Raw genomic sequence first — 25,641 nt, 5'->3', positions numbered from 1 at the left:
ATAGCCGAGCTGCGTGACGGTAAAGCAAAGGTAGTGCTGACAAACTTCAGCCACGAATATAGGTACGTCAACTTTGGTACGACGGTTGCCTACATCGACGAATGTGTAGCCGCCAGTGATGCTTTCGCCCTCTTCGATGCTGCCGAACCTGCTTCGACGAATCGAGGTCCCGAACCAGATTTCGACGTCAACCCGAGCCTTCCGAAGGTCAAGCAAGACCAGCTCAAAACCCTGCTCCTGCAATACAAGGACTGCTTCTCGTCGTCAAGAATTCGACAGACCCCAGTCGCGAAACATCGCATCATAACTAGGGGTGTGCGAATATTCGAAAGTTTCGAATATTCGTCGAATATTACATTCGAAATATTCGTATTCGATTCGAAAATCGTGTGTTCGAAAAGTTTCGAATATTCGATAACTTCGATTATTCGAAAAATTCGAATATGCAATTCGATTATCACGCATAAAATAACTCGTCTTCCACATTTCTGCTGAGTTCGTATAGCTAAAAACGTTGCCGAGAGGAGCGATAAACATCGTAAGTACACGGAGGCACGATCTCTGTCTGCGACGAGCGCTCCAATACGTATGATTTATTGCTGGTGCATCTCCGACGTGCAGCGCTGTTGGCGATCATGTAACCGTACATTTTCAATATTATGCGGCCGTAACGTGCCGCACTACCACTCGTTCACTATGCGGCACCACATCTGAAGAAAGACAGTGACCTATGTGACTGGTGGCGGACTGTAGGCACCTTCAGATACCCCAGTCTGGCAAAGCTTTGCGCCATGTACCTCCCTATACCAGCCACTTCTGTTCCATGCGAGCGTGCCTTTTCAGTGGCGGGGGGGAAGGGGGGGGGGGGGGAAAGGGGGTGTCTCTGTTAAAGGGACCGACAACCGCCCTGAACATGAAATGAGATGACTGCACTGATGGAAAGATTGTCCATCGCATTGACTCAAACCAACCCTGTTTATCTGGTGAGAGGTAGATTTATATTTTTATTTCTTCACTGAAAGTCGCGAAAAATGACCTTTGGCGCCTCAAGCGGCCAAATCATAAATGGTCCGATGAAGCCGCTCACGTGACCATTGATTGGTGTATGCGTTCGATGACTTTTCTGTTAGTACTGCAACATTGTTCATTTCTTTATATTAAAAGACATTACTCCATAAAAATGTACATATAGGTCTGCGTTAGTTGTATGCAACAAAGTGGCGCTGCCTTCGCTTGGCGTAATGATCCCATGCCGGGACAAGCCATCCATGACACAGGCGCAGGAACCTTGGGCGCAGGCGCACACAATGCTGTATTAATACCGAGAAGGTGTATAAAGCCACATCATCTCATTGTAACAGCTTGCTAGTTTCAAAACATGGTTGGAAAGCTCAATATAAAGGTGGTTAAGCATAGCTGCAGTAGCTCCTGCGAAAGAAGAACAACGACAGCTTTCACAAGGGCTAGTGGCATCGCTATCAATTCTCAGCGTTGCTGGAGCAAGCCTTCATGCGTGTTTGGAGCCTTTCAGATCGAAAAATACTGCTTATAAAATAACTACGTGCTTTTAGGATAAACCACTGCAGCTACAAACGCTACGAAGGGTAAGCTTCCTGTCGCGCCGTAAAAAACTGGGTCGAGAAAAATCAGTTGACGGTCCCTTTAAAAGGGAGAGCCTGCTGCCTGATCATGCTGAGCAACTCATATTTCTTCATGATAACATCTAGTCATTACTTTCATTGTGCCCTGATGCTTGCGTTGTGATGTGCATTGTGCTAGCCTGGACATTGTGTTCTGGAGATAGCAGTGTATGTTTTGTTGCCAGTCAAATAGCTACATGTTAAGTAAAATATTGTTGCTGTGGAGGCATTTTTCCTTTGATATTCGATATTCGATTCGATATTCGAAGGTGGATATTCGTGTTCGATTCGTATTCGAAAAATTTGATATTTGCACACCCCTAATCATAACCGAAGAGAGCACCAGGCCACTTCGTCAGAGCCCGTACAGTTACGACGCGAGAACGAGAGGCCATAAAGAAGCAAGTCGATGAAATGCTACGCAACATCATCCAGCCTTTGAAGAGTCCGTGGGGTCAACCGTAGTGTTAGTGATGAAGAAGGATGGGACCCTTACATAGGCGGAGAGTACGGGGGGGCTGGTGCGCTTGGGCCCCACCCCCCCCGGATTGCCTCATGGGGGGGAGAACCCCCCTGCATGGCGCCGGCCCGGGGTATTTTTTAAGAGCTTGGCTTAGGTCACCGAGTCATCCTGTCTGGCAGCTATTTCACAGGCGGCTGTTTATGCACGCTTCTTTTTCATTTCAGCCATTTAAAGTTCGGCACATGGGCCAGTGACAAGTCAAACATTCAATGGAAAGTGCCCCTCAAACGGATTTTTACGGGCAGAATATGTTGTGCTGATGAACAACTGAAGCGACGACTTAAGCTATGACCAAATTAAAGAATTCACCGGCGATTACAATACTGCCTAATTCGCTGAGCGCAGCCTCGTGTTCGGGCAACGCCAGCTGTGTTTGAAGTTTGGACTATCCGCAGTTGTAGCAATGTAACATTCGTTACATACTGCCACAGAAACTGCCAGCACTCGAGTGCTACGCACACTCTATACTGTGTGCATTGCAGCTGTCGCGAACCAGGTGAAACGCCCACAGCCCCGTTACGGCAAGCGAAGCCAGCCGCAGTGCACGTGCCAGCCCTGCATGCGCACGAGCTCTGACCGAGGGGCCAGCACGCATGACAGACGAAGAAAGCGAGGTTAGAGGCGAGTATCTCGTGATATCAACAGACTCCGCGTTCGCTCTTTTTCGTCCTCGTTCGCACTATCGCTTACGCCGGCGATGCCGCTCAACGCAAGAACGGACGCCTAAGAGCTGCGCTCTAATTGTCTTGAACCCCGTAGTCAATGGTTTTGAGAACACAAAAATGATACTGAGAATACAAAGCAATCCCGACACAGTCAGTCAGTGAACGCTTTCGCACAAGCTTACTCACCAATAAAAAAACGGGTACTTTTTTGGTTGCCTACATATTGGCACCCTTCGACATGCCTGCTTATAAAAGTGCCGAGAAAAGATTGTATGCAGTTTTGATTTATCAGTAAAGGGTTTTACTAAAAGTTCGACCACCAATGAGCAACTCCATTACTCATCCAGATTCATAACCGCAGCTTCGCACAAGGTGTAGTGGTAGCAAATGGTATTTCCTACCATCTCAGAATTACTTTCGGCTATCTTGAACTGAACTCACTGGCATAAAATTAAAGCTTCCCATGATAGCGTTAGCCTACTGTCTCCTGTGTGGTGCATGTTTTAACAAAGTAAAGCCTAACCCCACGCATTGCGTGAATCAACTTTATGCGACGCAGTCAACGAGTCAACGAAAAAGGTTGCCTACGTGACCTTTTTCGCATCGAGCCAAGAGCTATGAGGTGGATCGATGTCTTCGTGTAAATTGAAAAATAAAGCTAGGGTCTTCCACTTACAGATCTTCATTATGATATCGCGGGCACCTAAGAGACTAAAGTTACATTAAATTCTTTAATTTGGAAGTTGGACTCCTTTCTGTCTCTCTCAATGTATGTATGTATGTATGTATGTATGTATGTATGTATATATATATATATATATATATATATATATATATATATAGGGAGACTGAGAGAGAAATGTGGAAGAGCAAGTCGGGCCCTCGCCCCGTCCGGTAAAATGAAAACTCTCCGCCTATGGGACCCTATGTTTCTGCGTCGATTATCGTCGCCTGAACAAAATCATGAAAAAGGGCGTGTACCCTCTCTCATGTACAGACGACGCCCTAGATCACGGTGTAAGAATATACTCAGGTGATGACACTCTTCCCCCAACGCATGGGAAACCGCAATCCGCGCGCGTCCAGATAATGTTCGGGTTCTTATCAGACGACTTGCAGAGGGCGCTACGAAAAGCGGGGCAGTCGTCTCCATAGCAACGCGCATGCTGCTGGTAAGGTGCATTTTTTTGTGCCATTTTGCTGGATAATGTTCATCCGCCAAGTGGCGTCGAGGGGCGAAATCGAGAGAGCAACAGGAGAGGGAACGGCGACAGCGGCGGCGATCACGCAGCACCACCGTGATTCGCCTACTCGCGGGCACTCTCCGCCTCAAGCCATTAGATGGCGCACCGCTCAACGGACCGACGACCGAACATTTTCTGGCCGCTTAGGCGCGTGCAGTGTCAACACCTGAATATTCTTACACCGTGCCCTAGATCGACTCTACAATGCGAAGTACATTTCTTGGATGGATCTCAAGACAGGCTACTGGCAAATCGAAGTCGACGAGAGAGTCAGAGAAAAGACTGCCTTCATAACACCGCACGGTCTGCTCGAGTTCAAGGTCATGCCCTTCGGTCTTTGCTCGGCACCTGCAACTTTCCAACGAGTCATGCATGCAGTATTAGCTGGCTTGAAGTGGCAAACTTGCCTTCTCTACTTGGACGACATCGTTGTGCTTTCCTCGAACTTAACACCTCCAGTGCCTTGAATCCGTACTTCAAGCAATCCAGAACTCCAGGCTCACCCTGAAGCCAGAAAAGTGCCGCTTCGCGTACGAGGAGCTCTTGTTTTTGGGTCACGTGATCAGCAAGATTGGAGTGTGCCCAGACCCGCAGATAACAGCTGCCATCGCCGCTTCCCCGCCACCCACCGACAAGAAGGCCGTGCGCCGAATTCTCGGCTTGTGCACCTATAGGTTTCCCAAGCAACGCTTAGCGACGCTGCTGCTCTTTACAGGCAGCGCCATCTCTGGCATAAAAATACAAACTGGGTGCCAGCAACGCGTGTTTTCCCTTCTCTCCAATGCGCTGCTGCTTGCTTCCGTGCACGTGCAGAGCTCTCGCAGTGCACTTCCGGCGTCTCACAATGGACCGCTTGTAGCAGGGCTTCAAAAGGATCTTCAAGCTTGACTGGCACTTCCGAAAAGCGAACTTGATAAAAGGAGAAAGGCTCGTCAATCATGTTTACGGTGCAGAGCAGACGATCGATGACAACGACGCACGACTCAAAGCAAAATGCATTTTCCAAATCGCGATTACACAGTTAGGACGTATACCTCGAGGTAAGTCTCATTCTGTCATGTTAAAGATGCGTAATGGTCCACATGCACTCCGAAATGAAGCAGTACACGCTATCGAGGTTCTGCGGTGCGGACTACGAATCATATGATTGTTGTTTTGATATGGCATTCTTGCAGTAGCCGCCGTGCACTTTCGTGAACAAACGTTTGCGGTGTCCCATGGCACTGTTTCATGGCACTTATACGGCCATGACACTGTTTCCTGAGAAGGTTAGAGTCAAGTCCTACGTGCCGCTGGAGAATCACCCGCCGATTAAGACGCGAGGCAGCTAGCTGAGCTTTAACTACTGTGAAGCAAGATGAACTGCTCGCCTCATTTTTTCGGCTCTCGCGCCATGTTTGCACTCTTTTTTTATGAGGATATCGACCTGACAGGCGTATAAAACCTGCTGCGCGAACGCGCCTAGAGAATCGCACAAAGTCAGAAAGTGGTTACTTCAAGGTTGCAATTGCAAAGCACGTATTAAGTGCCAGTCATATTTAGCGGCTTAAATATCACCCTAATGAAGTCACAAAAACAAAACAAACCTGCACAATGATGTCAAGGCTTGCGGAAAGTGCACAGACGTCCGTTCCGGCATGATAAAAGCAGCCTTCCCGACGCGTGAATTGCAGGCGCCGAACTTCTGACAATGTGCCGAGTTCAATTGAATTCAACCAACTGTGCAACGCTTGGTATAACGCGAGTGTGAACATTCAACGACGGGTAGGTCTCACGAACACGGGGAATCAAAACAGTTGTTTCACCTACAACCGTAACTGGACTTTCATAATGCGAGAACACAGCGAGTATCATTACTGTAGTAGCTGCGTGCATGCGCCGAGTTACGTACTGATTCATGTAGTCGATACGAACGAAAGCGATGAACTCAGACAGCCAAAACAGAAGGCGAGACAGCGCTGTCAGCTATCCACGCTTGCCGCCTTTATTTCTCGTGCGACATGCCCGAGAACCGATACAGTTTCACACATGAATCGCGTGCCTTGGTGTTGTCTGCACTGTTGTGGCAGGCCACGACACAGCAATACTTCGGAACTTGCTTGCGCTTCCGCAGGGTCGCTTCTGCGCAGCTTCGAACTGCAAGCCTCTTGGTTCAGCGTGCCAAGTTGTCCACACGGCGCCCCAGTTCACTGCACCAACTGAGAACGTGCGCACGCGTGCGCTTGGGTTCCCTGTTACAGACGCTTTGTCAAAGACTTTTCACGGATCGCCGAGCCACTAACGCAGTTCACGAAGACCGACGTCGAATTCAGGTGGCAAACAGCACAAGTCGAAGCATTTCATGAACTGAAACGATGCTTGCAGTCGCTTCCGATACTTGCGCATTTCGACAAATACGCCCATACGGAGATGCACACCAATGCAAGCAGCGTAGGACTCGGCGCCATCCTTGTGCAGCGGACAGACGGACTGGAAAGGGTTATCAGTTATGCCAGCCGGTCGCTGTCTAAGGCAGAGGCCAACTATTCCACAAGAGAAAAGGAGTGCCTCGCCATCATCTGGGCTATGTCAAAGTTTCACCCCTACCTCTACGGCAGGCCCTTCAAAGTTGTGAGCGACCATCACGCCTTGTGTTGGCTGGCTAACTTGATGGACCCTACAGGTCGCCTGGCACGGTGGAGTGGCACGGTGGACTTCAAGAATTCAACATAACCATCGTTTGCAAGTCCGGAAGAAAACACTCCGACACTGACTGCCTGTCCAGCATCCCTGTCGACCCACTGCCGCAGGACTACCAGGAGGATGACTGTTTCTTGGGAACCATAAGTGCCGACGACTTCGCCGAACGACAGTGAGCGGACCCAGAACTCAGGGGCCTTGTGGAATACATCGAGGGCAGGACCACCGTTGTTCCGAAGGTATTCAAGCGTGGACTGGCATCGTTTTTCTTGCAAAATGGCGTTCTCCTGAAGAACAACTTCTCGCCACTTCGAGCCAACTACCTTCTCGTGGTGCCCTCAGCATTACGACCAGAAGTCCTCCAGTCCCTACACGAGGATCCGACGGCTGGACACCTTGTTGTTTCCTGCACGCTCGCAAGAATACAGGAAATGTACTATTGACCGCGCCTTGCCGTCGACGTCGCTCGCTATGTAAGGACATGCCGAGACTGTCAGCGACGCAAGACACCGCCGACAAGACCAGCAGGCTTTCTTCAGCCAATCGAACCTCCTTGCCGACCATTCCAGCGAATCGGGATGGACCCACTGGGGCCATTCCCAACATCGACTTCCGGAAACAAATGGATCGTCGTAGCTACTGACTACCTCACGCGCTACGCCGAAACAAAGGCTCTGCCCAAAGGCAGTGCCGCCAAGGTAGCCAAGTTTTTCGTTGAGAACATCGTCCTTCGTCATGGCGCCCCAGAGGTACTTATCACCGATAGAGGTACAACCTTTACTGCTGACCTAACTCAGGCGATACTGAGGTACAGCCACACAAGCCACCGCTGGCCCACCGCCTACCACCCACAGACTAATGGCCTCACCGAGCGTCTAAACAAGACCATCACTGACATGCTGGCCATGTACGTCGACGTCGAACACAAGATGTGGGACACCATCCTTCCATACGTGACATTCGCGTACAATACGGCCGTATAAGAAACGACGCAAATGACGCCATACAAGTTGGTCTACGGATGAAACCCGGCAGCGATGCTCGACGCCATTTTACCAAACATGACCGACGAGGAAAACATCGACGTGATCACCTACCTACAGCGAGCCGGAGAAGCACGACAGCTCGCCCGCCTACAGATTAAGAACCAGCAGACGACTCACAGCTGCCGCTACAACCTTTGACGATGCCATATGGAATACCAACCCGGGGACCGTGTATACTAAGTATGGACGCCAATACGCCGAAGGGGCTTTGTGAGAAGCTTCTTTGACGATACTTCGGACCGTACAGGGTAGTTCGACGCCTCAGCGCAGTCGACTACGAGGTTGTCCCTGACGGCATTAGGAACTCTCAGCGGCGCCGTGCGCAGCCTGAAGTCGTCCGTGTCGTGCGCCGTAAACCATATTACGTGCGTTAGTGAATCTGAGGACTGTACTTTTGCTTTATTATTGTACTTTCTTGCTTGTGCTTATTGTACTCTCTTGCTTGTGCTTACTGTTCATGTACTTTCTTGCTTTATTGTTGTTATTTATTGTTGCATGCATCCCCCCCCCCCCCCACGTGTTCTGTTTTAAGCATTGGGACGATGCTTTTTCAGAGGGGGGCATTGCCACGTGCGTTTCTTATTATCACTTTTGCTGTATTCGGTTTTCGTCCAGAAAGACTGCCAGCAACGCTCAGCGAAAACCGTGCGTCACTGTTCGAGTAGCTTCGCGATTATTGTAGATCGTTTTGTTAAAAATGTGCGTAAGACGCGAACACTCGAGCTTATTCTAGAAGTTGCGCGACAACAAGCGATAACGCTGGAATATATGACTGCATATGTATGAATGCCGACGGGCTTCACCACTTGTCACTTGTCAGATTATCGACGGGCGACGCCCTGTTCGCTGCTATCTGTGTATAGCGTGTATTGCTGTAGTTCGAGTTCTCATTTCCCGGCCACAAGTTCGGCCAAATAAGCAGTTTCATCTTGAAAACGCCGACTGCTGTCTTAGTCGACGTCACGACCACGTGACAATATCATATAAACTTGTTTGCGTGCTCCCTGATAAAATGAACCCACAAGAAGTTCAATAACATGGCTTGCTGGACGAGTTGGTTCATACTATTTGGAAGAGTGAACAAGCGAAAGAAAAATTAAGACAGTGAAGAAAAACAACCAGACGGGACAAGCACTCGACTTACAGCTAAATGCTATTGAAGAAAGCCCACACACCCACACACATGAACCAGCAGCACATGCGTAGATAGGTTATCTGGGCTGTGTCAAAGTTGCACACCAAACAGCACAAAGCCATGAAACGTGTCAAACTGGTACAAACAGCACATTTTCATAAAACACCAAAATGTCAATGCCACATGAAACAGCCATCAAGAAACGTGAATTCTTTATCTGCAAGGAAAACTGACGGGATCATTCAATTATGACACTTTCCCCACTTTATTTGAAAAGCTTCACAAATATCACGTTGAATCTTATTTCTTCCTTTGCCACTGACGCTCATTAATTTGGGGCGCAGTTACAGCCCTTGCAGATAAGTGCATTGGCAACTAGCGCAGTAACTGGAACTGGAGGACACCAGATCGGTGGACATAATTGCGACATTTACCCACTTTAGAAGTACTACCTTGTATGAATTCTCAGGTTTTTTCTAACACTGTATCGTGCTATGGCATGCAGGGCATCGTTATTGAATTGAATACAGAAAATTACGGTACGTTCTATGTTTGCTGGTTTAAAATTTAATGCAATTACCGGAGTGCCCTGAAAGCACATCTCCCATGGAAACAATTGTTCTTGAAATATAATTTAATTCACGTTAGATATTAGGTCTAAGGCTGCATTCCACTATGACAACAACGAATAACACAATCCCCCCATCATTATTCCAACAGCAATTATACGGACACTCTAGCACATTTTCACCACTGCTGTCAGCTTCCGTATAAAGTCTGAATAGATAACATTGTCGTGGATGTCATATGTAGATAACATTGTCTTGCAAGTCATATCTTCTATGTCCGAGTGAAAGTATGCGAGGGCAATTGGGAACTACCAGCTCAAGGAGATTAAACACGCCGGCCATCTTCATTATGCAAAAGCGCAAGAAGGAGGTCTGGACAGGGGGCAAGTCGCTCGGGCATTATCACTTTCCCTTTTGTCACCACTTATCAGACATGTGCCCATTTGCCACTGGAGTAACAACAGCCAACTTTGATCAAAAAGGAGCGGTGGCGTGTGCGCTAATCTCGACAGAGATTAGTATATGGCTCGTACCTTTGCACAGTTTGTACTTGCTGCACTATAACCGCTTAATTTGCATTGAAGCAACAGACAACACAAAGGACACTTCTCTCGCAGCAGCGGCCATACATCCTTGAGCCACAGTTTTGTAAAGTAACGCCAGATTGGATCCTATAGGAGGGAGCTGCTAGCCTTCGTATAACATTTTGACTTAATTGTATAGCATTAATTGCTTCACCCTTGAAGCGAAGCTGTGACTTTTACAGCAGAGTTCTTAAAACCTCGCTAGGTTGCCCATTCGATCATGCGCAGCTTTGCGGAATTCGGTGAGAATGAATTGGAGGTGGAGAGGAGGAGTGAGCCAGGTGGTAGTACAGCAAGGCTTAGTGGGAGAGAGGGAGCAATGCAGCAGGTACAGGTGGTGTGACATCACTGCTCTCCTATAAAACCCGTGTACTCACATCGGAGGTCCTCTTTCTCGCAGTGCAAAAGCAAATGACATGGCATTTTTTTAGCCCGCTTTCTCACAGTGGAAAAAGAAGTGGCATGACATTTGCTTAGCAATCGAGAAGACTACCGTCAGGATTACCGAGGAAGAACCTGCTCAACTGCAGCGCCGTCCAGAAGCCAATTGTGAGCGGATGCGGCGACAGCAATGCGATCCTGAAGCAAGAGCTGAAACCAAGCGTCACGGAAGAGATGATCCCAAGTTTAGATTGAGGGAAGACGAGAGTTATAGGCGAAGAGATGAAGATCCGGAGGCTCGTGAACTTGGTCGGTTGAATTGATCGAGATACTACACAGAACACTGAGAAAAAATCCTGAGCACCAAAACATGGAGGATGGAAAACCCTGGGTTGTGCGTGCTCAGGATCGTTCACAACATGCAACGTGTGGTTTGGTGCTACTTTTCTGGGCGTCCCCGAGCACCGCTGGTCTTTGGTGTTCGCGACAGCAGAGCCACGAATTATAATTTTTTTCATCGTGCAGCGAATGTGGAGACATACCTGAAGAAATGTCTTGAGGCTCCGTTTGTGTAGCAGTTGTTGACGTAATTTTCTTTTCGTTTGCTTGCGATGCTTCATCGCAGGTTAACAGTCGCACTTGAACGGATTCATCTGTGACATGGACCGGTTCACACGCTGGCTCTAGTGAGGTTTCTACAGCTTGTCCCGACTCACAAGCCAGTCTCGGCGATGCTTGATGTACTGGCTCCTCTGTGAGGTCATCCTGAAATAAATTTGCTTGTGTTGTTGCAAGTGATAACACCAAAGACTATTGGCGAGAAAAAATTTGAAACGTCTCTTACATGATCTGTTTCACGACAATCACTTCGTCTTGGCCTGTGTCCGATGCTTGCATCTCCAGGCAGAAACTGTCCACGAATATGAAACAGTGTAATGAAAAGGTGAGTTACTGACATATACACAACAAAACAGGTACTTGTGGTAATTATCAAAATTAATACTTCTCAGACGTCTCTTTAGAACCTCCAGTGACACCATGCATACTATTGTATAGTTGCCTCAACATATGCTTTTTCTGACACTTCAGTAAGTGCCATCAATGCTGCTCAAACAAGTCAACACTACTACATACTTCTTTAGGTAGCTTGATGTGGCATGTCGAATAGCATAATATTCAATACTGAAAGATGTTTGTGAATCTAGCTCAAATAAACTTACATACTGCAAGTTGGCCTGTGCACTCCTGGAAACAATTGTAAGAATATGTTCATCCTTATAGCCATTTCATGTATACGTTTTAAAAGCGCAAACATTTTTCTGCAGACTCAACAAGAGAACAGTCCGTCCCTCTCTTATGTATGAGGATTGCCGCTATAAACAAGAATAAAAGAATGTAATCTTTCGCTCCGGTGCTAGGTTTTAAACCCTGGGTGCATTTTCTGAAGGCGAGTTCTTCAAGCACTACGCTACAGAACCATGCATGCAAGACATGAATATATGTTACCTAAGTGAAAGTGTTGTACCCACAGTGAAAAACCAATGCGGAAAGAGAACGCTTGCTAAGTAGGCTTTGTTAAATTTCATGGAAGTTGAATAAAAACCCTCTCCAGTAGATGTAAAGACAGCAGGGAAGACTACACAAATCAGGAAAGTGCAACATTTGCGAGATTTTCATGCCAAACGCACATTTTGGTGGTCATGGAATACATGTGCCATGGGACTGCGTTCGAGACACTGACGAGTGCTAGAGAGAAGATGAAAGACGACATGCCAAAGCCGCTCAAAAACGGCGTTCCAGAGATGGTTACTACCTACAATAAAACTCAATGCTTATGCAGCATCTCTTAGGCAACACCCAAAGGAGATTCTGCATAGATTCTTTCACATTGACTCTTCTTTGCGGCAACAGCAAACTTTATGCATTCTTGCCTACAGTGATTTGAATACTCCTAAAGTCCATTTTCAGACTCGCATGTCACATACCGCATCTCAGCCACATTTCCGAAACTTGTCCATGTGAATTACGGTGGTTATTTACAGCATCGGTCGACATCTTCCAATAGCATGTGACATGACCTCGACTATAGAGGATGCGTTCTTTATAAAGAAGCGTTCCACAGAACAGAGAGACTCACGTTCGGAACCCTTCGGGAAGAACACCACCAGCGGCAGAAAAGAGCGACAGAGGTTTACGTAACAAATGAAGAACAGAGCGATCCTTATATCAAGAAAAACAATGCGTGCATTTTTGTTTACTGTGGAACTGTATATAACTAGCCCAGTCGTAACTCCACAAACAGAATAGTTACTGCGCATGTGCGAGTAAGTTTGTTTTCCACACGAACAGCCTAAGCCACAGACCAGCAGACCAACACCACTTATCGCTGTCTTTCCTTTCTGCTTTTCTCTTTGTATACGAGGGAACCTATAACGAGGTGCGACATTCCTGCCGTGTTTTTGAGAAGCCCTTGAGGCACTCCCACCTTTTCGCTGGAATGTGGAAGGGTGAACACGCCTAGCAAGAGAAGCAGTCTGGGAAAGAGAGGTTTTGTGGGGAACTATTCTTGCAAGAAAGCCAACATACAAGTGTTTTGAAAGTGTCTGCTAGAGGGCGCTCGCTATATGGCGAAGTCTTTGTTTATTCGTTTTTTTTCCCTGTATTTTGACTGGGTTTCTCCGAGGTGACTTGTGTTGTTTTCTTGCTACATATATATATACCGGGTGTCCCAGCTATCTTTAGCCAAGGGTTAAAAAATACAATATTAGAGGCACGCGAGTGAAATCACTTGCAAATTACTGACGGTCACCTTGCGCACTACAGACAATTTTTTGTTTGGTAATTAACTAATTTGTTAATTAGGAGTATTATAATTAAATTGCTAAATATTCACTGTAGGCAACAAATGCGGCTTGCAAAGTTTGAGAGCGTCTTCAGAAACCCCAATTTTATTATTTGCGATAAAGAAAGTCTCATGTATACCATTCTTTTCCAAGCTGCAAAGAAAGCCCGCGAAATACAAAAAGAACCACGTGACTAGCGCGTTCGCACGCCGCTAGAATGCTACCCTCAGCCGTGGTTCGAGCGAACAAAATCAGCTGCGGCCGCGACTCGCTGGCTCCGTTGCAGCGGTAGGCTGATGAGTCGATGGTGGCTTTTTTTGGCCCACGTCAGCCTGTTGGCGCACGTGACGGTGCAAGTTGTAGCAAGCACCCCCGAAAGATATGTAAGCTTGCGACACCAGATGTCACACAGTCTGCGCCTGTCGTCGAGTTTTGGCCTCAGAGTTTCCTACAATATTTACTTCAGGGAACTCTGGCAATGCGATCGTTCTGCCACAGTGGCAATGATGGTATTACATGGATTTGCCTAAACTTTGTGCTTGTGGCTTCAAAAGCACTCGTGGCTTTGTTTATTGTTGTTTTCTGGCTTTTGTTTTGGATGAAAGAATGGATTGTTGTGAATTTTGTGAGCCGATTTGAATTGGTGAGCCTAAAAAGGTCAAGGTGGTGAAGTGGAACTGCTCAACATTTGCTGAACTTCGTCTTGCACAAGAGAGAGAACAAGAATTAAAGAAAGGCGGGGAGGTTAACCAGGGCTGAGCCCTGTAGGCTACCTTACACTCGGGAAGAGGGGAGGGGAAGGAAAGTTAGAGACGAGGAGAGAAAAGTCACTTTTTCAGCCGACGTAACACACAAAGCAGCTGCAAGCCTCATGGAGCCAAACGCAGCCGAAAGAACGAAGCTTAGATGAATCCATGTACTACCCATCATTCCCATGCTGATGAAGCGTTATGCATTGCAGCTCCTTTAGACAATAGCGCCAGATTTTCTTGTAGTGTATTATTCGGAAACTTTACGGTCTCATTCACCAAAAATCATGGTGCGCACCTCGTAGACATTACCGCGCATGCGCAGGCTGCCTACCCGGGAGAGCTCCACTGGCTAAACCCCGCTACCCACTAGTGGTCCACTAAGTTGTCGCAAAATGGAGAATTCAGCAAAAAGAGGTATGCTGCTCAAATGGCTCCTCATCAGCGCATACAAAACGCCAAGTGCATGCAGCAACCCAGACAAGACGACGCATGTAGTGGTAAAAAGAACACGCATGCTGCTCAAATGCAAAACTTTCAAGGAGCATACGCTAAATTTTAAAAGGACTCCCTGTACCTCTCATCGAAATTCAGTATCACCTCCATGCCGTGTGCAACAGAACTTCACTGGTTATTCGCCTTCACAGAGAGGAATTGCCTCACTAATTATTTTTCTACAACTTACCTCACCTTTTCGCATCTTCGAGAATGCTGTTCTCGGCGCCTGCGGTTCATTCCGTTCGTAAACGAAGATTGACGGCACCAAGCCTGGCCTCAGTCGTTCAGATTTCACCGGAATCCCCGTTTCCCCGATGCTGGTAGCCACTGTCACGAAAATGTTTCGAGCAGAGAACAGTGGTTTTCGAAGGCTTGGATTTATTGCATTTCACAGCAGCGACCCACTGAGCACCTGTTTTTTTTTCTCCCCTGAGCAGTTGTGAAAGAGTACATCGCCTCGGCTGCCGGTGCTCGGACGCAGCGCAAAAGGCCGGCATCGTGAGGACGCCTCTTTTCTACCGCCATCCGCGTCTCGTGGGCGCCGCCATCTTGGCTTCAAAAGAAACAAACAGGCTTCCCCAAAGCGCCGCGCGTCATGCAAAAGCTCTTGAGTTGCCGCCACTTTGCGCGAGGTGGCAGCAAGTACTGCAGGCCTAGAGTTACTGTATATGCTACCTTTAGGTAGCAGAGTTGCAGGCCGATTACTCGCTATGCTGGTGTGCGCGCGTCGCGAGCATAGGCGTATCTACCATGGGTGCAAGGGGGGCGCTAGCCCCCCCCCCCCCCACTGAGAAAACCATGGAGAAAACCTAGGGGGGCGGAGCACCCCCACTTTCGACAGCGGCCATTGTCGGCTGTACCACGGCCGCTACACTGCGAAATTAACAAGTCAGGTAAAGTTTTACTTGATTGCAGCAATCACGTAATTATGTAATTAAATTTCTCCTAAGATTCTGTGAAGGCTAGTGTCTCATGACCACGCACTGTACAGCTCTTGGCGGTGCGGGCTGCCGATGCGACGCTCTCGCGCCTTGCGCTCCAGCATTCAAGAAGAGGCTACCACTCAGCAGAGTCCAGGCCCGTAGCCAGGAATTTTTTTCGGGGGGGGGGGGGGGGGCACTTGCTGAAAACCTTGACTATTTGAGAAAAACACCTATATTCATTATTTATTTTTGGTAAAAACACCTACTTCACCAAGATTTCGGGGGCACTGGCGACGGGCCAGGGAGAGTCTCTACAACATTATAGCAATATATATGCCATATGATTTTCTTTTTTCTGCCTAGCCTGTAATTTACGTAATCGGTGACGCAGATACGGGTGGGAACCAGCAAACATTTTATGGACCGACTAAACGCGCTTCCTGTTTCAGGGAATTTAGAAGCTTTCTTTAAAAACGAATAGCATCGCCGCTGCTCGTGAGTTGATGCATCAACTCACGAGCAGCGGCGATGCTATGAGTGTGCAGAAGTGCCTATATATAGTGTATTTTTGCCGAGAGGAGAGCTAAAAAAAGGTTCCCGCTTTAGTATCTGGTTAACCTGCTTCACCCTGCGTATCATATGGCAGCATGCAGATCGCGGCGGCTTGTAACAAGGCGATAAATAAGGCAGTTGACTCGAGCACGAAGCCCAGCTTTCAAGATTGCCCCGTAACTTGATCTACCTGACCCAGGCCCGTAGCCAGGGGGGGGGGGGGATTTTGGTGAAGTATGTGTTTTTACCATGACCAAAGGACACCTTAACTTTTCAGGCGTCAATGTAATTTGCAGCTGGAACATCAAGTACAGAATCGGGAATGAATTAACAGACGCAGCCGATGACACAATCTAACGGACCGTCCCACAAACCAGAACAACACGCTCCACATGCTACAAGCACTAGCTGCAACTCACGCCCCACGGGTAGCTAAGACGCAAGAAGCATCTACTCAGACGGTGGACGTGATAATAACACCAGTAGCAGAATCCACACATCAAGCAGAGGCAACAAGTTCACGCACTTCCCCAACAGAGACATCTGCGAAGGCTAGCAAACAAACAGATACAGAAACACGCATCGGGTCAGACCTCACCACTAACACAAAGAGTATAAAACACCCGCTGAAAACGTTGTGCCCCGGAGATCTGCCTGACTCCAACAGAAATGACTCAAACACCAAGGACAGGAATGAAAGGCTACCGCAAATCTCCGTCTTTTCTCCAATCCCATAAACTCGCCACAAAACAAACAAAAAAAACTACAGAATGCATTTGAAGAAATACTCTACCTACGTAAAGAAAAGAAAATTCCGAAAGGTCTTAAAATTAAGGTCAGATGTGCTCTTGGTACCCTACCACCCAAACTATTAGTGAAATCCCATGTAACACAAAACCTCTAAAAGACGTCTCGAAACGGCTACGGACGGCTATAGACGTCTTGGTTTACGAGAAGATCAAGAATAGACATTTTTGAAAAATAAAGCACTTGCCTCTCAAATATGCCTGCGTACTGTTTGTTACCGTTTTCAACAGCTACGATATAGCCAGAGTGTATTCTGCCAAAGAAGTCCACAACGTCTACTTTGAGACATATTTAGACATTCTGGGGGAAAGTGCGCGCGCAACGACTATATAAATCATTCTTCAAATGTTTTGCCCACGCGCGCAAAAACGCCAAAACGGCATGTCTAAAGAGCGGTGACTGTCGCTTTAGTGAAAGAAGAGACGCAGAAAACAAAGCTCTCAAAATAATTGGTTTCGCTCGGCAAGGCGCGTTTCTATCAGCAGTTTGGTAAGTATATTCTTTTCAAGCCAAGGCGGCTAAGGCCGCGCAAAGCTCGCGCAACAGCGAACGACGACAGAAGCAAACGCAGGCAAGCCAGGCAAGCATGCTACTGATGCTACGCAGTCGGAGGCTCGAAGCGGGTGTTGTCGAAGCGCGTGTTTACCCCTGCATTCAAGAACATCTTTTCACTCGGCGCTCCACCTTGACTCAATGTCGATGGCAGGTACACCTATTGGCAGGAATGTTCACTAAATATTGTGCAATAGGCGGGATTATTTTGTGAGAACCGTTGTGTCTTTTCTGTTGAATGGTGACGCTGTGCTCAGCTCGGTCAAGTGAAGGGTGAGGCTTGTTTCAGAATACTTGTTCCTTCCTCCCCCTTTCCCCTCTTCCTCCACTAGTTCGCGCCAGCCGCCAGTTCGCGGCGGCAGCGGCGGCTCGATCGGCAGCAGAGCTAGGCGACGGCCGGCGGTGATTTGCGTTTTGTGTAGCGTTGTCAGCTTTTGTTTGTGAACGGATGAACGGATTACGGGCTGTTTGGCATCAAGTAACGGTGATCATACTGTCTGTCGCACATTTTCCATCAGTGTTTGGTGAAACAAGCTTTACTGTGCTTTTTGCGACGGTACGTTCGTCGGTACGTTCGTTTCAAGAAGCGATTGTTCTGCTCACCACCTTCGTTGCAGCCAGACAAACAGCTAAGAACGTGTGCACGTTCGGATAGAGTGCTTTTTTCGGTAAGTGCACCAGACCTTTCGTCGTTTTTACTGAAAGGTTTTAGCATTGTGATTAAACTGTGAACAGTTCTTTGCTATGTTGAACCGCGTGGTAGAACGCGAAACTATAGTATACGCGCCGGTGCGAATCGTAAGCCAGATCGACTCGCCCTATTTTGAGTAATTATGTTTTGCGCGTTACAGCTCGTGGCTCCATGCACGCACGCTAGTGACAGGCTGACATAGTTTAGGCAAGCATGCTTACAACTACGCCGGCCTGTCGCTGACAAAGTGCAAAGCTTCTACCGTAGGCGCCTCGCCTGTAGGTGCGGTTATGATTGATTGTCGTTTCTTAATACATGACAGCATTTTATCATATCTGTAATTGGAAATGTTTCTTTAGAGTGACTTGATGATCTGTTATTTGTTGTAAATCCTGCGTAGCTTACGTGCTTTCTCTGTATGCAGCTTTTCTTCACTGCTGTTTGTGCAAGATATTGGGCGTGAGACCAAGCCAGCTAATGCGGAAGCCAGTGCAGTTTCTTTGACGAGACTTGGAGTGCATTCATGCAGAATTTTATTTACATCGCTGCCGTGCCACTCAGCTTCACCTTGTGCGGTCACCTTCCGACCTGTTTTGTGCCACATTTGGTTGTGCTTTATTCATTAATAAAGCCGATTTGACAGGGATAATTTATTGTTGCTGAGAAGCGCGATTATTTATTTGCGCGCCATCCGCTAAACGTCATTTATGTAGTACAGTATACGTGTTGATCCCCTGCGTACGTGTTCAAACTTATTATAAACCGATGTCTTTTACATGAAAATTGGATATGTATGGTGTGCTGAAGTAGCCAATAATTCACGCGGCATATATGAGCGACCGCAACAATTTGATTCGGTCCGCAATAAATGCGAGTAAACTCAGCGTCGAAAACTTATATAATAGTGGGGACATGCGTGGGTGAACAGGTATGTACGTATGTTAGTGATCTTGCTTGATTGTTTGGTCACTTGCTCGTCGACTGACATAGGAAGTGTGAGAAAAACAGGAAAGTGCCTTCGCGGGAGCTCTTTCGGTCCCTTCAATCTCTTATCTTCCTATGGTAGCCGTCAGGCTGCCGACCAAACATCTGCAAAGACAGTTATATTAGTTTATTTTATATTTCGAAAGTCCAAAATTTCGAAAACGGCGAAAAAACAAGAACGTCTATAAAACGTCTTATCTTGGTCTTTTCAAAACGTCTTCTAAAGACTTCAACTAGCGGGACGTTAGCACAGCTATCAGACGTCGGATAGACGTCTACGGCTACGGGAATGTCTTGACCAAGACGTCTATTAGCCCTTTTTGATAGCCGTTCAAGACGTCTTTTAGACGGGAAATAGCTTCTTTTGTGTTACATGGGATGGAACGGCATTCTAGAAAGCGCGTCTTTGTCATTATAGATACTTTAAAAGAACATGCGGAAACCAACTTGCTTTAATCACCAATCAACTTAATAGCGGAAGAGGAAACTGAAGAACTTGCCCAATTTGTAGAACGTAGAGAAGATAAATTGCTGATCAAGGAAAAGCGCAAAGAAAATCATGCTACGAACTCATGCCCTCAATAATTCGATGAACACGGTAGAAAGTCCCGCAATCCCAGCCCACACCCAGAACGTCGTAGCGAAGTGGTAGACATATCACAAAGCTTAAGTCCAGATCGATAGATCTGCTCAAGCGCGGCCTTACATTTTGTCCCACAAACAATGCAGTGAACGAGTACGAGCTCCACAAAGATATAACTGAGTTTTCAAGACGTTTGCGCATCAAGGAATTAATTCTCTTTTGATAAGGCCAGCTGATACGGAAGACGTAAACAATGACTCTTTGCGTCCGCCAAGCACTTGGACACCAGATACAGAACAATGCCAAGAGTTAAATCAATATATAAAACTAGTTTCAAGGGAAATTCTGAGCACAGCTAAACGAAGTCGAAAGCCGAAGAACTTAACTTATGCAGAACACGAGGTCTTGAAATAACTTTCAAACAGAAAGGACATTGTCATAAAACCAGCGGACAAGGGTGGTAGTATATAGTAATCTGGCCTATAAAAAAATATAAAAACGAAGCTATCAGACAACTCAGCAACAACACGCACTATCGAAAATTAGCCTCGGACCCGACTCAAGAATATAGTAATAGCATACAACATACGATCACGAATTTTCTAGCCAGGGAATTAATCACACACTCTGAGCACCGGTTCCTGTTGCCTAAAAACAAGCAAGCAGGCCGCTTTTCATAAGGTGTCCATAGATGAACTGCTTATCGCGCAAATCCCGGGCAGGCCTATATCTAACAATAAAACACCTACTGAGTCGCTATCAACATTTCTAAATCATCATTTATGTAAAATACCATCTAACCTACCGTCTTTTGTTCAAGATACACCTAATTTCCTTCGAATAATAGATTCTATTAACGAAACACAAACGCTATCGGATATCAGGCCATTCTGGTAACATTAGAGGTCTGCTCCTTGTATACGAATATACCTATTGCTGAAGGGATTGAAGCGGTCTCAAAATCACTCATAGAAAGCAAGCAAGCACATAATGCTGAGGTTTACCTATCGTTACTGAAATTAGTACTGACGCTAAATTATTTTGAATTTGATTCGTCCTACTACCTGCAAACTTTCGGCACTAGTATGGGAACCCCTTCTGCGCCAACATACGCCAACATTTTTATGGGACAGTTAGAATCATAGCTGTTGGAATCATGTCCAGCGAAGCCTTCCACCTATCTCCGTTACAGAGACGACATATTAATCATATGTGAACATGGCGTAAGTACAGTCAACGCATTCATTGACCACTGTAACAAGTTTCACTCTAGTATTAAATTCACCATGCACCATTCTTCCAGTGAAATTAACTTCCTAGACACGACGGTATCTATTGAAGCAGGAAAATTAAAGACGACGCTTTACAGAAAACCAACAGACAGCCAGCAATACCTAGATTGCACTAGTCATCACCCACGACACTGCAAACAAGGGATATTTGTAGAACAGGCGAGGCGTATAAGAAGGATCTGTAGCGACGGCAGTGACTACGTTCACCACTTAAGCAACCTAAAGGAAACATTAGTTAAAAGAAATTGCCCGCAAGATGCTCTAAACAAGGTCTTCAATGAAGCATGTCAACTAGATAGGAAATCATCACTAGCTCAAAGGGCTCCCGTAGCACAGCCTAACCAGCCGCCAGCATTTATAACCAAATACTCAAATGCACTACCAAACATAAATAATATCCTCCGTAAGTATCACCCAATACTGGCAAGCACCGAGCGCCTTAGAAAAGCGTTTCCCGGGGGTGCCAAAGGTCGTGTATCGCCGCAATAGGAAATTTAAGAACATGTTAGTGCATGCAAAAGTAAACCCTCATTCTACTGCCCACATAACACCTTGTTCTCGTCCAAGATGTAAGACTTGTAAGCACCTTCAAGATGACGTTATAGTTAAAAGCACCGGAAGTGATTACGTCCATCATATTGCCACGCCCGCTTCTTCTTTTATTTTGATGTGTTCGAGTTTGACCAGCAAGGACGGTTATCAACGCTCGACGCTGGCCGTGAAGCAGTGTTCGAGAAGCTTCACGATTTTAGTAGATCGTTTTGTTAAGATTGCGTGCCGCACGCGAATGTTCCAGCTTTGTCGAGAGATAACGCCGCCACCAGCGATATTGCTGGAAAGTTCCATAGCACCTGTATAAAAGCCGACGCGCTTGACCGCTTGTCAGTTGATCGACGGTCGACGCTCTGTCCGCCGCTATCAGTGTATTGCTGTAGCTTTCAGTTTCTCGGCCACAAGTTCGGCCTAATAAAGAGTTTCATCTCGACTTGCTGACTGCTGCCTTCGTCGACGTCACGACCACGTGACATATGGTGGAGGTGCTGCTTCTTCCATGATCCGGACGCCCCCGCGAAGTGCTGACCCAAGCCCAAGCCGCGACGAGGACGACGGCAAGGAGAACCCAGATCGTCGAACAAGCCGCAGGCAGAAGGGACTGCCGCCAGAGCACGGGCTCCTTCTCGAAAAAGACAGACAGCCGCAGATCCCAACAACGACCGCAGCGACGATGACCGACCCCGTGCAGCCTGCGCCGATCCTTCTTCGGCATCCCAAGGAGCCGCCAACCTTCCGCGGATCGTCGTTTGAAGACCCGGAAACCTGGCTTGAAACATACGACCGTGTCGCCATCTTTAACAACTGGACCAATGAAGACAAGCTGCGTCACGTGTACTTCTACCTCGAAGACGCGGCCAGAACCTGGTTCGAGAATCGGGAGTCCTCACTGCAGACCTGGGATCTTTTCCGCAGCGCATTCCTGCACACGTTCACAAGCGTCGTCCGCAGGGAAAGAGCCGCTTCTTTGCTGGAGACCCGGGTGCAGCTGCCAAACGAAAACGTCACCATCTTCACGGAAGAGATGACTCGACTTTTCCGTCAGGCCGACGCTGCGATGGCGGAAGACAAAAAAGTTCGCCTGCTCATGCGGGGTGTCAAACAAGAACTTTTCGCGGGATTTGTCCGCAACCCGCCCACGACGGTCGCCGAATTCCTCACCGAGGCTACGACTATTGAAAAGACACTGGACATGCGGACGAAACAGTACAACCGGTCGCCGCTGTCTGCAACCTATTCCGAAGTACACTCACTAGCCACCGACGACTTGCGCGAAACCATCCGAGCGATCGTGCGGGAGGAGTTGCGCAAGCTGTTACCTTCGCCGCAGCCTCAAGTGGATTCGATCGCCGACATTGTCCGCGAGGAAATCAAAGAGTCACTGGGTGTTCCTCAGCCGGCACCGCCGCAGCTTCAAGCAATGAGTTATGCTGCTGCTGCCCGACGCAACGCCCCCCCCTCCTCGCCCGCGTCATGACGCCGCGCCGCCCCAGCAGTTCCGCCGCCAGGCACCACCGCCGCCACCACCGACGCCATACCGCCCGCCAACCGGCCAGCGATACACGCCGAGGAAGACCGACGTTTGGCGCGCCCCCGACCATCGTCCACTCTGCTACCACTGCGGAGAAGCCGGCCACACCTACCGCCGTTGCCAGTATCGACGGATGGGACTGCGCCGGTTGGCCATCGACGCGCCGCGTCCACAGCAGGGTGAACGACCACGTGACATCGCCGACTATCTGGCAGGATCACAGTGGACCCCCCGAGGACCTTCCCGATCGCCGTCGCCAGGCCGCTACGCCTCTCCCCAACGCCGCCAGTATACTGGCCCATTCCGGGGCCGGTCGCCTAGCCCGTATCCGGAAAACTAAGGGCAGCAACCGATGGAGGTGCGGTTGCTGTACGACGAAACATCGAAGATCCTCTGCCGCCGACGACGACGCCACGACGAAACCTTGAAGACCCGACGCGAACCAGACAGAGCCCTGACGACGAAGCCTCGCGGACCGAAGTAGACCTGACGACGCAACGTGGAAGCAGCGGAACAAACCGACGTAGCCGTGACCCGACGCCACGACCTAACTGCGACGCAAGACGACGAACTAGCGACCTCGACGTTCTTATCGACGGCCACAGCGTCACAGCCCTCGTCGACACCGGAGCCGACTATTCTGTCATAAGTGGACCGTTCGCCACGAAGCTCAAGGAAGTTAGGACAGCTTGGGAAGGCCCCGAAATCCGGACAGCTGGAGGTCACCTCGTAACGCCAGAGGGAATCTGCACAGCGAGACTCACCATTAACAACCGAATTTATCCCGAGAACTTCGTAATCCTGCCGCGTTGCTCGAGAGATGTCATCCTTGGTATGGACTTCTTAGGCCTTCATGGTGCAATCATCGACCTGAGGTCTAAGTCAATAACACTGTCCACGGAAAAGGCACTACCGCCGCACACTCCGCCAAGAAAGCACGCCTTGAATGTGCTGGATAACCAGGTCACCATTCCCCCTCGCTCCAGCGTCATCATTTCCGTCGGCACTCAGAAATCAGCAGACCTCGAAGGCGTTGTTGAAGGCGACCAGCACCACTTGATTAACCGCAAGATTTGCGTCGCAAGAGGAGTAGCAGAGCTGCGGGCAGGGAAAGCAACAGTTATGCTCACGAATTTCAGCAACGAGTACAAGCACGTGAGCAAAGGCACGACGGTCGCCTACATCGAAGAAATCGTAGAAGCCAGCAATGCTTTCGGCCTCACCGATTCTCCCGAGCCTACTCCGACGAATAAAGCGCCGCAACCAGCTTTCGACATCAATCCCAGCCTTCAAAAGCACAAACAAGAACAGCTCAAAACCCTGCTCTTGCAATACAAGGACTGCTTTTCGTTGTCGTCAAGAATTAGGCAGACTCCCGTGGCAAAACATCGCATCATAACAGAGGAAAGCGCCAGACCACTCCGTCAGAGCCCGTACAGAGTTTCGACGCGAGAACGCGAGGCCGTGAAGAAACAGGTCGACGAAATGCTACGCGACGACATCATCCAGCCGTCGAAGAGTCCGTGGGCATCCCCGGTGGTGCTAGTGAAGAAGAAGGATGGGACTCTACGTTTTTGCGTCGATTATCGTCGCCTGAACAAAGTCACGAAGAAGGACGTGTATCCCCTTCCCCGGATAGACGACACCCTGGATCGATTACACAACGCAAAGTACTTTTCTTCGATGGACCTCAAGACCGGTTACTGGCAAGTAGAAGTCGACGAGAGAGACCGAGAAAAGACTGCTGTTATAACACCAGACGGCCTGTTCGAGACGGCCTGTAACACCAGACGGCCTGTTCGAGACCCTTTGGTCTTTGCTCGGCACCTGCGACTTTTCAACGGGTTATGGACACAGTACTGGCCGGCTTGAAGTGGCAGACGTGCCTCGTGTACTTGGACGACGTCGTTGTGTTTTCCTCAAACTTCGACGAACACCTTCGGCGCCTTGAAGTTGTACTTCAAGCAATCAAGACCTCCGGACTCACCTTGAAGCCTGAAAAGTGCCGCTTCGCGTACGAGGAGATCTTGTTCTTGGGTCACGTGATCAGCAAGGATGGTGTTCGCCCGGACCCGCGGAAAACAGCTGCCATCGCTGACTTCCCGACGCCCACCGACAAGAAGGCCGTACGCCGTTTTCTCGGCTTGTGCGCCTATTACAGACGTTTCGTCAAGGAATTTTCACGGATCGCCGAGCCACTGACGCAACTCACGAAGGCCGACGTCGAATTCAGGTGGGAAACGTCGCAAGTTCAAGCATTTCAAGAATTGAAACGACGCCTGCAGAAGCCTCCCATACTTGCGCATTTCGACGAATACGCCGATACGGAAATCCACACCGACGCAAGCAGCGTAGGACTCGGCGCCGTCCTTGTGCAAAAGACCGACGGATTCGAAAGGGTCATCAGTTATGCTAGCCGGTCGCTATCAAAGGCAGAAATCAACTACTCCACAACAGAAAAGGAGTGCCTGGCCATCATCTGGGCTACATCGAAGTTTCGCCCCTACCTCTACGGCCGGCCCTTCAAAGTTGTGAGCGACCACCACGCCTTGTGTTGGCTAGCTAACTTGAAGGACCCTTCAGGTCGCCTCGCACGGTGGAGCCTACGACTTCAAGAA

At 48.4% G+C, this 25,641-nt stretch overlaps 2 protein-coding genes across 4 annotated transcripts in view; both read right to left on the bottom strand.

Annotated features, from left to right (window-relative positions):
• Nucleotides 1-25,641, bottom strand: part of LOC119390647 (gastrula zinc finger protein XlCGF57.1) — a 389,923-nt gene that overhangs the window by 150,938 nt on the left and 213,344 nt on the right. The window lies entirely within an intron of this gene.
• LOC119390650 (gastrula zinc finger protein XlCGF57.1-like) overlaps nt 1-25,641 on the bottom strand; it is a 504,324-nt gene that overhangs the window by 383,950 nt on the left and 94,733 nt on the right. The window contains exons 1-3 of one of the 3 annotated variants that reach the window (XM_049415138.1): nt 14,744-15,107; nt 11,311-11,376; nt 11,009-11,231 (exon numbers count right to left, since the gene is read on the bottom strand). In XM_049415138.1, coding sequence (XP_049271095.1) covers nt 11,009-11,231; nt 11,311-11,376; nt 14,744-14,758 — 304 coding nt within the window. In that variant the 5' untranslated portion in view covers nt 14,759-15,107. Of the gene's footprint in view, nt 1-11,008; nt 11,232-11,310; nt 11,377-14,743; nt 15,108-25,641 lie in introns of those variants that run through there. The other 2 variants (XM_049415136.1, XM_049415137.1) reach the window with 2 other exon arrangements.

This window comes from Rhipicephalus sanguineus, chromosome 4 (assembly GCF_013339695.2).
Source record: "Rhipicephalus sanguineus isolate Rsan-2018 chromosome 4, BIME_Rsan_1.4, whole genome shotgun sequence".
Classification (NCBI taxonomy): Eukaryota; Metazoa; Arthropoda; class Arachnida; order Ixodida; family Ixodidae; genus Rhipicephalus; species Rhipicephalus sanguineus.
Note: the sequence above shows the minus strand (reverse complement) of the source record. Positions and strands in the feature narration are given on the sequence as shown.